Source organism: Arachis stenosperma, chromosome 1, assembly GCF_014773155.1.
Source record: "Arachis stenosperma cultivar V10309 chromosome 1, arast.V10309.gnm1.PFL2, whole genome shotgun sequence".
NCBI classification, from domain to species: domain Eukaryota; kingdom Viridiplantae; phylum Streptophyta; class Magnoliopsida; order Fabales; family Fabaceae; genus Arachis; species Arachis stenosperma.
Window position 1 is genome coordinate 4,388,597 of NC_080377.1, and position 12,395 is coordinate 4,400,991.

The window sequence follows — 12,395 nt, forward strand, 5'->3', positions numbered from 1 at the left end:
ATGATGACAATAAGAGGTTTAACTAAATATACAATTGAAAAGAAAACTGTACGATATCAAAAGAGTCAAAACACTTTCTAACATCCCCATATTGAATACTAGGTGTTGATCATCATATAGAAAAAATTTAAAACAAATAAAATTGAAGAGTAGACAAGATTTGTTCTAATAAAGATGTGGGTACTCCTTGCGATTTTGTTCTTCCTCTTCAGGAGTGAAGCCATGGTCTTTGATGTTGAAGATTCTGCGTATCTCATCTATTTTCTTTCCCTTTATCATATTTTTTATAGTTCCATATATCAGATCCAAGAGATTTCTAATCTCAAGATAATTTGCTGCCTAAATTTACAATAAAAAAATCAATACAAATATACCAAAATTAATTTACAATGGGCACTAATAATGTTATTTTATGTTTGTTCTACAAATGCTGCCAATAAATCTAAGAGGGTAATGTGATCAACATTAAAAAGAAAGAGCAAAATATAGTACAAGACTAGAACTTTAGAAGTATATACTATTATATATAAGAAACTTCTTTAAAAGTTAGTATATCAAGAAAACCAATCAATTAAAAATTTTAATTTTTTTAGTCAATCATGCATTTAAAATTATTTCGTTTCTTCTAAATTTTAAATTCTAAATTCTAAATCCTAATAAAAATTAACTAAAAATATAATGTTACGATTAAAAAATGTTAATATTAACTAATAAAAAATTAATCTCTATACTTATTAAAAAATCTAAAAATTTTAAAAACTAACTACGAACATAAGATGTGGAAAATTTTTTTTCCTTAAATTCTAACCGTAAAAGCTAAATTCTAAAAAATTGAGATTTTAAAAAAACAATTACTACTGACTAAAGATTAATGTCTTAAGACCAAAAGCTGTGGGGAAAAAAATATTTTTTTTCTTTTTTGTTTTTAATTAATTCTCAGTGGAAAGACAAAAAAAATGGCGATTATAAAAATTGGAGAGAGATCAAAAGCAGTTTTTTATTTTTTTTCAGTCATCTTCATCATATATAATAGTATATCTATATTCATACCATGCATGTGCAGTAGTGTATGAGAGAAAAAGAGAATGAGAGGATTAATCACCATCAACAAATCATAAAGGGTGTTAGAATCAACATTGAGAAATTGAGCATCCCAAGCCTCAAGATCTTTTTGGTTGTCGTTGTGGTGGTGAGTGTGGTGCGTACAATAATCGATGATCTTCTTGAGGGTCTTGGAGTCAACACAATCCAGTGGAATCTTGCTCTCTTCATGGTTAAACAACCCATCTTTGATCATGTTGTTTATGATCACCGAATGTTGCACCATCACTTGTTCTTCCACACTGAAAATCTCCTTTTCCGAACTGCATAGCATGATCTTCTTCGGCGGCGAACCCATCACTAACAATAATAATAATATTAATAATGTATTGCTTGAACTATTTGATTAATCAGAAAACCAAAAGTGTTTGGAGTTCAAGGACTATGTGTATGGTGTATACACTGACTCAAGAGTTTGTGTTGTATTTATACGATGTAGATAACAGCACCATACCCATAATTATCAAAACCGAACCGGTATTTGACCCGGTCATACAACTGGATCATCGGGTCACTAGTTCAAGTCCCTAATTCACCCGGTTGACCCAGTCATAATTAAATAAAAATATAAAATTATAAAAATAAAATTAACATCAAAAGTTAAAATTTAAAATGATGTCTTCACAAACATATTAATAACAATTAATTGTCAATTCTTATACATAACTAATGATGCAAAAAGAGATAATAAACTAATTACTAGTACAAAATACTTTCTAAATTTAAATAAACAAGAAAGGGCAAAAGATAACACAATCAGTAAATCAAATCCAAAAACTAAACTGAAAATGGACATCTATATCTTCATAGGACAAATTTGAAGCTTAACTGACATTTCCTTCATTTCAATTTGCATCTATATCTACATTTGTGTATTCTTCGCAAATCAACACCAAGAATAATTCATAATAATACAAACAGAAAGCATAGAGACAACAATTTAACTGAATAATTTTATTCCGAGTTGCAGAGAACGTGAACCCCATTTTCAATAAATTCAACTATAATAATTTTCAACAACGAAAGATTTAGCTCAAAAGATGATTTACAGACATCAACCTAAAATTTAGCCAAGTGATTATTTCACCAAGACAACAATAGCTTCAATCGTGATGATAATCAATAACAAATTTAACTCAGTTATGATTTTCAGTAACAAACAAATTCAAGTGAGTGATTATTACAGCAACAAACTCAACGTTCAATCAGAAACAAATTCATTCAGCAATGAATAAATTGAAGTTAAGTGATTATCTCAACAAGACAACAAATTCAACGTTTAGTGATAAGCAGGAACAAATTGCAGCAACACATTCAACTTTCAGTAACAAAATCAAACCGCAGTGATGAATTACAGCAACAAAATCGAAACAGAAAGAAAGGGGGAATTAGTTGGAACTCACCAAATCGGGTTGCGCCAAGGAAGCTGATGGCAAGGCTCCAAGCAAGAAGACGAACGCCGAGGAGAGAGTGGCGAGAAAGAGACCCCGAGGAGAGCCGTTGAGGCTTGAGGGCATTTGGGGGTGGGGGTGAGGTTGGGGATTGGCAAACGACGCCGTTTCCTTTGCAATGTGGTTTGTGATGGGAAATGTTTGGGCCTTGGGCTCATTCCAAGAAGCCCCAAAACTGAATGTTGTATGCATAATCTTACTCTCTTGGAATGCAATATGCTACTCTTTCCCTTTCCTATTGTTCTTCTTGCTTTGTTCGTTGCATTGTCCCTTTGATTAGTACATGAACATGGAATCTAATGCTAAGGATACTTCTAAAGATCAAATCTCTCAGATTTCAAGTTGGAGATATAAACAAGTTCATGATCATCATGCCTTGGATCATTGCAATCATAATGATTGTTCTCAAACATTCATCAATCAGGATCAAGTGAGTAATAATGGATTTATTAATTTATCTACTCTGTGCATATAAATAAAAAGGAAGATATTATAATGCAACTATCTTTTTTTTAAAACTAGCATGTGAATACTAAAAATCAGTAATCAAATCTGTTATTATGTATTTGTGTATAAATCTATATTATTTAACTTATTTTTAATATATATTTATATTTTAATATATATTTTATATAAATAGTTAATTTTTATATGTATAATTAGCATGATTGCTTTTATTTTATTGTCTTTCACTCAATTGAATAGCTTTTTTAAGTTTATTAATAATGAATTTATAAATGAGCAATGTTAAGGAACAGCAACTTTTGTGATTTTAATGATATGAGATTTTATCCAATGACTCACTTTTCTTTACTGGTTACATGCTGGCCAGAATTTAACAAAGTTGCTCGCCCCCTAGACTTTTTCTTTATAAATTTTACAATTCAGATTTTAACTAAAAGATTTTATTGGAAAGACGAGAATAAAAAATATTGTGGATGTGTTTATTTTTTCTATAATATATATATTATAATTTTTAAAATTAGATTTAATCATAAGTAATAAATTTAATTTCTTTTAATGTTTATTTTATTTTTAATTTATTGATTTAATTTTGATATATTAAAAATGTCAATATATTTAGACAAATATTTTACGTGATGATAATATATAAAAATACATTATTATTAATTCTGATTCCATCTATATTATTAGTAATTTTGTAATATTAAATTAAAGTAACAAATTAGTTATGGTTGGTGTGATGACAGGAGTGCTGCATTTGCTTTGCTTGAACAAGTACAAAGTCAAAGAAGAAGTTAGAATATGTGGGATCAATGGCTAAGGAAAAAATACATGCCTAAACAAAGCAAAATTTATTATTTTTAACTAATATTTTTATTTAATATTATTTTTAAATATAATTGACTAATTACTGATAAAAAATAATAAATTCTGTATTTCTGTTGGCTATTTAATATTTTTTCGGCTAAGAATAATATTACATCAGTAACATGTAAAAACTAAAAACTAGTACTTGAACAAAAACTATGCATGTTACCCATATAGGTCAATGGGTCAATGGATTTAAATTTTAAATTAAAGAAAATTAAAACTAAATTAAGTACTAATAAAATGATGACAATAAAAGATGTTTAACTAAATATACAATTGAAAAGAAAATTGTACGATATCAAAAGAGTCAAAACACTTTCTAACATCCCACATATTGAATACTAGGTGTTGATCAGCATATAGACAAAATTTAAAACAAATAAAATTAAAGAGTAGACAAGATTTGTTCTAATAAAAATGTGGGTACTCCTTGCGATTTTGTTCTTCCTCTTCAGGAGTGAAGCCATGATCTTTGATGTTGAAGATTCTGCGTATCTCGTCTATTTTCTTTCCCTTTATCATATTTTTTATAGTTCGGTAGATCAGATCCAAGAGATTTCTAATCTCAAGATAATTTGCTGCCTAAATTTACAATAAATACAAATATACCAAAATTAATTTACAATGGGCACTAATTAATGCTATTTTATGTTTGTGCTACAAATGCTGCCAATAAATCTAAGAGGGTAATGTGATCAACATTAACATTAACAATAGAAGAAAGAGCAAAATATGGTAGAAGACTAGAAATCTAAAAGTATATACTATTATATATAAGAAACTTCTTTAAAAGTTAGTATATGATGAAAACCAATCAATTAAAAAAAAATTTATTCTAGATTCTAAATTCTAATAAAAATTAATTAAATATAATCTTACGATTAAAATATTTGATAATATTAAATAATAAAAAATTAATCTCTATACTTATTAAAAAATATAAAAGTTTTAAAAATTAACTACGAACATAAGATGTGAAAAAAAAACTTTTTTTAATTTCTTGCCATAAATGCTAAATTCTAAAAAATTAAGATTTCTTTTAAAACTACTACTAACTAAAGATTAATTTTTTACCCTAATTCTAGATACCATAACATACTCACATTACACACCCGCACAACACTAAGGTAGCGTTTGGTGGAGAGACAGAGACAGAAAGACTGAGACTGAGAGACAGAGACTAAGAGACAGGAATTGAAACAAATCTCAGTATTCTGTTTGGTGCAAAATGAGAGACAGGAATTGAAACAAGAATGAAACTCTAATTTAATTTGTACAAATGGTAAAATTAGAATTAATTAATTGAAATGAAAGTATTTTAGGTATAAAATGTTATTAAAGTTTCAGTCTCCATCTCTAAAAATTTCAGTCCCCTGCGTCCCTACTTTTTGGAGGTACTGAAATACTGAAATTTTAGAGATAGAGACAGAAATTTTAGTACCAGTCTCTGAACTAACAAACACAATACTAAGTCTCAGTCTCTCAGTCTCTCAGTCTCTGTCTCAGTACCTGGAAACAAACGCTACCTAAAGGACTATATTCAACACTTGACACATTTACCAAAATTTGAATCCGGATATAACGTGTTAAGAGACATAATTTTACCAATTGAGCTAAGCAGTTTTGTTCAGAAAGACCAAAAGCTGTGGGAAAAAAAATATTTTTTTTCTTTTTTGTTTTTATTTAATTCTCAGTGGAAAGACAAAAAAATGGCGATTATAAAAATTGAAGAGAGATCAAAAGCAGTTTTTATTTTTTTTTCAGTCATCTTCGTCAATATATAACATGCATGTGCAGCAGTGTACGAGAAAAAAAAAAAGAGAATGAGAGGATTAATCACCATCAACAAATCATAAAGGCCGTTGGAATCAATATTGAGAAATTGAGCATCCCAAGCCTCAAGATCTTCTTGGTTGTCGTTGTGGTGGTGAGTGTGGTGTGTACAGTAATCAATGACCTTCTTGAGAGTCTTGGAGTCAACGCAATCCAATGGAATCTTGCTCTCTTCATGGTTGTACGACCCATCTTCAATCATGTTGTTTATGATCACCGAATGTTGCACCATCACTTGTTCTTCCACACTGAAAATCTCCTTTTCCGAACTGCATAGCATGATTTTCTTCAACGGCGAACCCATCACTAACAATAATAATGATGTATTGCTTCAACTATTTGATTAATAAGAAAACCAAAAGTGTTTGGAGTTCAAGGACTATACACTGACTCGAGGGTTTGTGTTGTATTTATAGATGTAGATAACAGCACCGACTCTTATTTTTTGGTTTAAATCTTTTATTTACAAATTATAAATATAATAATTTTGGATATTATCTTATCTTATCTTATTCAAGAGATATATAATCTTTGAAGATCTTTACAAATCTTTTACTACTATGAAATCTTTGCAGCCAAAGTAACAGATTCTGTTAATTTGTTATATTTTTAAATTTAAAAGTACCACTTTTTTTAAAGAAAAATATAGTTTTTTTCTGAAAATCGGACCGATTATCGAACCGCTTTAGTCATTAGTTTATTGGTTCAATCGGTCTAACCATGGTTCAACTGAAAAAAATCGTTCCATAATAAAATAAAATAACAATAAGAATAAAATAAATAAATAACAATAAGAATTTGTTTAAAATTCTATGTCTTTTGAAAAAAATAAAATAAAATGAAAAATTAATATTCTGAAATTGAACGTTAGACCTCATGTACTTACAGGCTAATAAGATATATTCTGGTTCCTGCCTAACAAGTGCTCCACCAACAGGTTTTATGCACCATGCACTAAGCCACTTCTCTTTAATTGACATAATTTCAATTAGTAAATCAAGAATTAAAATGCAAAAAAATAGGGCTAATATCACATATGATGTACACTTAAAAGAATAATTCAATATAGATCCTCTATCATCTTAAACCAGAGTTAGTTGGTGGTATACAGTTACCAAAGTTCTTAAACACACCAACACAAGATGTACTTCAAAATTAAGCAATTTCAAGTGGAAAAACAATTTTTATGAAGAGATAATTCAAGCTTACATTAATTATTGTATATATCCAACTATGAAATTTTCTGTTTGTTGTTTATTTACAGTCTCTGTATGAAATCAACAAGGTGGTCAGCATCCAATTCATTATAAATCAATCCATTATTTTTGGAAAAAAAAAATACACTAATAATTTTCAATATAAGTGATAAATTATAATTCCTCTTACATGGTAGACAGAGAGACGGTCCAACTGGGTCATAGTTAATCATCAAAACAGCTTTTAAAGAATAGCCTAAAAGATGCAAGAGCCATGTAAATTACTTAGTGAATAATCTGTATTATGAATCAATTATTTGATTTATTTCAATATAATAAAATAGAATAACAGCTTTAAACAATTTAAACTCACTCAAGGTTGGAAGAAGGCCACTTATCCATTGTTTGATGCAGAAAAGCTCCATCCGTTTTCCCTGGCAAGGAATATACACCAACATATCAACACAATTATGTTTAAATTTCATTGCAATTTATACGTGATAAAAACACATATCAAAATTATAGTTGATGATGATACACAGAATATTGTAATTATATTAAAACAGAATAGAGAATCGTTTATGGTTTCTATTATTTATTGGAAATTTCGCTATTAATCATTTATGATTTCACACTACAACATTTTTGGCCTAAGGTAACCCTTATTCGAAGCAACATTTAACAAAAGTTGCCTTAGATAGGCAAAGACAATATTTTTGACATGTTACTTTTGAATAAGGCTAAGATAATTAAATTTTTGGCCACCCACAAAAATTGTTGTCTTTGATATCTAAAACAACACTTAAAAAATCTTACAATATAAAATATTTAAGACAATATTTTTAAATAAAAATACAACATTTTATAAAAGTTATAAAAAAAATTGAGTAAATAACATTTATAAAAAGTTGCCTAAAATTATTCATAGCTAAAAATTTTAGAGGGAAACTTTTCATCCTATTCCCCCCAATATTTACTTTCCAATCAAATAACTTAGAAAAAAAAAAAGAAAGACCTTTAGTTTTCCTTAAATCATTTCTAGTGAGTGCTTCAGTAACTTCATCATCACTATGCCCAGCACCGACCATAAGCCCTAACTTCCCTAATCAACATAAAAGGGGACACAAACGGCAGCAGGAGGTCCCGGCGTTCAACTTCTGGTCTCGTTCGCGGTGCTGTCGGCGACGGGGCGGTGTTCCCTTTCAAAGGCGTCGGCGCGGTGCTCTCCTTCGTGGTCATCATCTCCACGGACGCTGCTCCACGGCTTCTCCTCTCCTGTCTTGGCCCCAAGTACGCGGTCACCTTTGAGAAACCCTTCTCGTTCTTCCTCTTCTTCCCCTGTCTCACCTCCTCCTCTTCGCAGCTTCACTCTCTCCGATCAATGCTTCTGCCGTCGTAGCTCACCAAGTAATTAGTTTTCTTCTTGCGCTCTCTATTTTACCTATTTGATTTTCTCTTCCGTTTAATTCAATTCTTCAATCGATTCCAACTAGTGTCTCTGTAGTGGTGCCCATTGGAAAAAAAAACTTATATGAATTAGATATTTGTACTTGCAAATTAGGAGAAGTTGTATTTGATGATAAATATGATGTAGAAGAATGGTTATTTTAATAATGATTTGGAGAAAATTGCAGAAGCATGGTTCCCATGGATTCAAAGGGTTTTGTAGGCAAAATATTATTATTGGTGTTATCTGATGATCACTACTAATTTCATTTGATTATTGCTATCTTTATATGTTGTTAATTCTTGTTTCTTTTTAATTACATGTCACAAAAAATATCAGTTATTAATTATTAGAGTGAAATTTGGGTTCTAATTTAATTCTTTGTTGTGAACTATTGATGATAATTATTCTTAGAAATTATTCTTTTTAATTTGTAGCTATGCAGGGTTTGTTTCTTTTGATGTTTATATAGAGACTATATTAATTGGAAGCAATTAAGATGCATGCTAGTTAAGTTCTATTATTCTTGATATGAAAACTCAGATGAATGACAGCGCATAATGGTAACTGATAACATCAGACATTTATTTAGTTGGTTTTATGTTTGAATTGGTTTTGTTTTGCGTAGTACGTGAGAAATGGATCAGTAACTGTTGATGAATGGTGAGTAACAGACATCAACTTTATAGAATAATGATTTAAGTTGAATTGTTTGTCCTTTAATGCAAATGGTTGTACTATAGTTGTGTAGGTTTACTATCACATGAATCTTTCCAAAGATTTGTGACCACTTGATGATAGTGGCAGAGTACATGCACCAGCAAATAGGACAAACATGCCTTCCTATGCAAAAACCAAACAGAACCCATAAGTGCATTACAAGTCTAATCTAATGTCTTGGTGTTGTGTGTGTATGTGTCTTGTATAGATAATATACTTTTTATAATGTTATCCAATTTCAAATCCACTAATTTGATTTACATATATCTTCATGACTTTATGCATTTATTCATGTAATTGCTTTTTCTATCGCTCTTTACCAATTGCTCCACTAATTCTGATTCATGTAATTGCTTTTTCTATGACAAAAACTGAAAAGTGCTAATGACCTATATTATTTTGGTTGATGGGTGCTTCTCTTTTCTATGTTCTAACTATAATAAAGCTTTTAATTTGTTTAGATTGTTAAGGAACTACACAGTTAACAACATAATTTTAATTTTACATTTTACCTAAAAGTAATATAATCTGTCACATTGAAAGTAAATTCTAACTATAGAGGAATTTTATTTATTTAATTATTATACTGCTTGGAATCTTGTGATATATACCTTCACCTGAGTTACCATTATACTTCCTGCAGAATTTATCATTTGTTTTGGTTTTAATCATGACATGAATTGGTATTTTGCATTTGTATTTGTGTTTGTATGTGAAGTAATGGAGGCAGCAATTAACTGTAGTTTTAGTGTGTTTTAGAACTATTTATAGTGTCTAATTTGAAGCACTTTCTCTGCTTTTCTGTGTCTCATGTCTTAAAAGTGGTTTTAAAAGTGGATTTTTTGTTAAAAAACTGGTTTGGTAATTGGATTTTTAAAAACTAGTTTTAAAATTGGATTTTTAGTTGAAAAAATTGGTTTTAAAACTGGATTTTCAAAAACTGGTTTTAATTTGAAAATTTTGTTAAAAAATCAGGTTTTAAAACTGATTTTTCAAAAAAAAAAAAACAAAAATTAAATACTCATATAGTTTTTTTTTGTTGAAACACATGGGTACTTCTATTAGTCAATAGAATGACTTATGTCACTCTTTTTTCAGTGGTCAAAGCCCTATAAGTACTTACTTTTGCTTAGAAATTTATGTCTTCACAAAAACATGGTCAGGGATTTAATATCTTTAGAATATACACACCTAAAAAAGCATTAGAATTCAGGTGTATAACTTTTAAAGTTAAAGTGATTAATTTATTTTTAATGTAAAGTAAAAAATTATTAATTTTTGTAATTAGCTGAGTTAACAAGTTCATATAGAATCGATTATTATTTTTCAATTGATTGTTCTATTTGCCACTTTGATTGAGTTAAATTGTTTATAAAGAATAATGTAAATTTGATACTTTACTCTTTTATAGAGAAAGATTGCTTCGGAGGAGTTTAAGGAACATTGGTGGACATTCTAGAACTTGAAGATTGCAATTTGTTGAGCCATGACTCTGTAAAGATTGCAATTCTCTACTCGTTACTTCCCCCTAATTTTAGTATGTTATAACTTTGTAATTGCTATCTTGGTCTGTAGCGTGAGAAAAAAGAGAACAAAGAGGAACCAAATCAAGCTGAAATGTTTGTTGCAACTCGGAATGGACTAAAAGGGAAAACACTTGATGTAGAAACACAGGCTGTTATTGTAAGTTCGTTACTCTATAATTTTCTTGTTTTAGATGCTATTTTATGGTTGTCATGGATGCTATTTTCTTTGCTGTTTTATGGCTATCATGATTGTTGTTATAGTATCTACTTTGTGGCTGTCATTTGGCTGATTTAGTTGCTATTTTATGGCTGATTTAGTTGCTGTTTTATGGCTATGTTATGCCTATTTTATGGCTGCCATGACAGGTATTTTATGACTATTTTATGGCTGTCATGGATTGTTATTTTAATTGCTATTTTATGGTTATTTTATGGCTATCGTGGTTGTTGTTTTAGTATCTATTTTATGGCTGTTTTATGGGTGTCATGGTTGCTATTTTATGGCTATTTTATGGTTGCTACATGACTGTTTTAATTGCTGTTCTATGCCTATTTTATGCCTGTGTTATGGCTATCATGGACTGCTAATTTATGGCTGTTTTATGGCTATCATAGTTACTATTTTATGGCTGTTTCATGGCTGCTTTATGACTGATTTAGTTGCTGTTCTATGCCTATTTTATGGCTATCATGGACTGCTATTTTATGGATGTTTTATGGCTGTTTGTGTTTATAGGATAAACTTGATGATCTCCAAGAAGCTGGAGAAACTCCTTCTAATGCATTTCAAAAAGTTTTTAGTAAAGAGAATCCAGGAAGAGTTCGATGTTTTGGAAGAACTGTTACAAAAGCTTCTCTTAAGAAAAATAAAGAAATAGATGAAATAAAAAAACAAAGTGAAGAGAAGGTAACAGCTTTAAAAACTGAATTAGATGACCATAAGCAACGACTGCAAGGATTGGAAGATATTGTGAAACTTATGCTGCAACAAACTTCTCCTGGTATGAATGTTGATGAAGCGCTTTCTCTCTTGCGATCTAAGCAATCGTCTGCAAATAGTGCACAAGATCCAAATTTAGTTCCTCGGCATTCTCCTCCATCGACTCATATTCCAAATCATGATTAGGTATATGTGTGCTAAATTGTTGTAACACTTGAGTATACATGTTATTGTATAGCTAATGTTTTTACTATAATTTTTTTCTTTTAAATTTGACTGCAGCTTTCTTATTGTTGGATGAAGTTCTCTGAAGACATAAAGGCAATTCTTGGCGCAATGGTGAAGCACCAAGTCTTTTTGGTTTCAAGTCGAAAACTTAGTTTCTTTTTGGTTTAAGTTCGTCATCAGAAAAACATGTATTTTGTTTACTTATGTTTATTACTTATTTGACTTAGTAATTTGGCAAGTATGTTAATTGGCACTTGGTAGACCTTTCTATATATATACAATCTATATTATTAGCTTATTCAAATGTGGGTGTTATATATCCTTCAAATGTCATATAAATATAATAAAGGTAAAAAATATATTGTTTTAGATATTAAAAAAGAGAACATAAGAGAAACTCAATAAGGTGTTGCTTTAGGTATTAAAAAAAGACAACTGCAAATACACTTACATAAGTGTTGCATTAGCTCTATAAAAAAGGCAATTTAAAAAAACTTGGGCAAGTGTTGCTTTAGGTATATGAAAAAGGTAACCTAAAAAAATCTGGCCAAGAGTTGCTTTAGGTATATGAAAAAACAACTAGAAAAAATTTGCACAAGTGTTGCTTTAGGTATATGA

The 12,395-nt window shown here is 29.6% G+C and overlaps 2 protein-coding genes and 1 long non-coding RNA gene across 3 annotated transcripts; 1 reads left to right on the plus strand and 2 right to left on the minus strand.

Annotated features, from left to right (window-relative positions):
* Positions 1-56: 56 nt before the first annotated feature.
* LOC130938086 (SKP1-like protein 11) lies at positions 57-2,764 on the minus strand. Its single transcript, XM_057867128.1, has 3 exons — positions 2,505-2,764; positions 1,103-1,401; positions 57-339 (listed from the first exon to the last, which is right to left on the minus strand). Exons 2-3 carry the CDS (start codon positions 1,397-1,399, stop codon positions 166-168), a joined length of 471 nt encoding a protein of 156 aa, XP_057723111.1. The 5' UTR covers positions 1,400-1,401; positions 2,505-2,764; the 3' UTR covers positions 57-165.
* A 1,525-nt stretch (positions 2,765-4,289) lies between these two features.
* Positions 4,290-6,014, minus strand: LOC130955065 (uncharacterized). Its single transcript, XM_057881873.1, has 2 exons — positions 5,728-6,014; positions 4,290-4,469 (listed from the first exon to the last, which is right to left on the minus strand). The coding sequence occupies exons 1-2, from the start codon at positions 5,998-6,000 to the stop codon at positions 4,296-4,298; spliced, it is 447 nt and encodes a 148-aa protein (XP_057737856.1). The 5' UTR covers positions 6,001-6,014; the 3' UTR covers positions 4,290-4,295.
* A 1,952-nt stretch (positions 6,015-7,966) lies between these two features.
* On the plus strand, positions 7,967-12,077 carry LOC130961423 (uncharacterized). The gene is made up of 5 exons (XR_009079538.1): positions 7,967-8,323; positions 10,495-10,577; positions 10,659-10,766; positions 11,346-11,735; positions 11,832-12,077. It is a non-coding gene; the product is annotated as an uncharacterized LOC130961423 (long non-coding RNA).
* The last annotated feature ends 318 nt before the right edge of the window (positions 12,078-12,395 follow it).

Coding starts and splice junctions, on each gene's coding strand:
- LOC130938086 (XM_057867128.1), bottom strand. CDS start 1,399: ATGGGTTCGCCGCCGAAGAAGATCATGCTATGCAGTTCGGAAAAGGAG. Junction 340..1,102: donor CCCTTTATGATTTGTTGATG/GTGATTAATCCT, acceptor TTGTAAATTTAG/GCAGCAAATTATCTTGAGAT.
- LOC130955065 (XM_057881873.1), bottom strand. CDS start 6,000: ATGCTATGCAGTTCGGAAAAGGAGATTTTCAGTGTGGAAGAACAAGTG. Junction 4,470..5,727: donor GCCTTTATGATTTGTTGATG/GTGATTAATCCT, acceptor TTGTAAATTTAG/GCAGCAAATTATCTTGAGAT.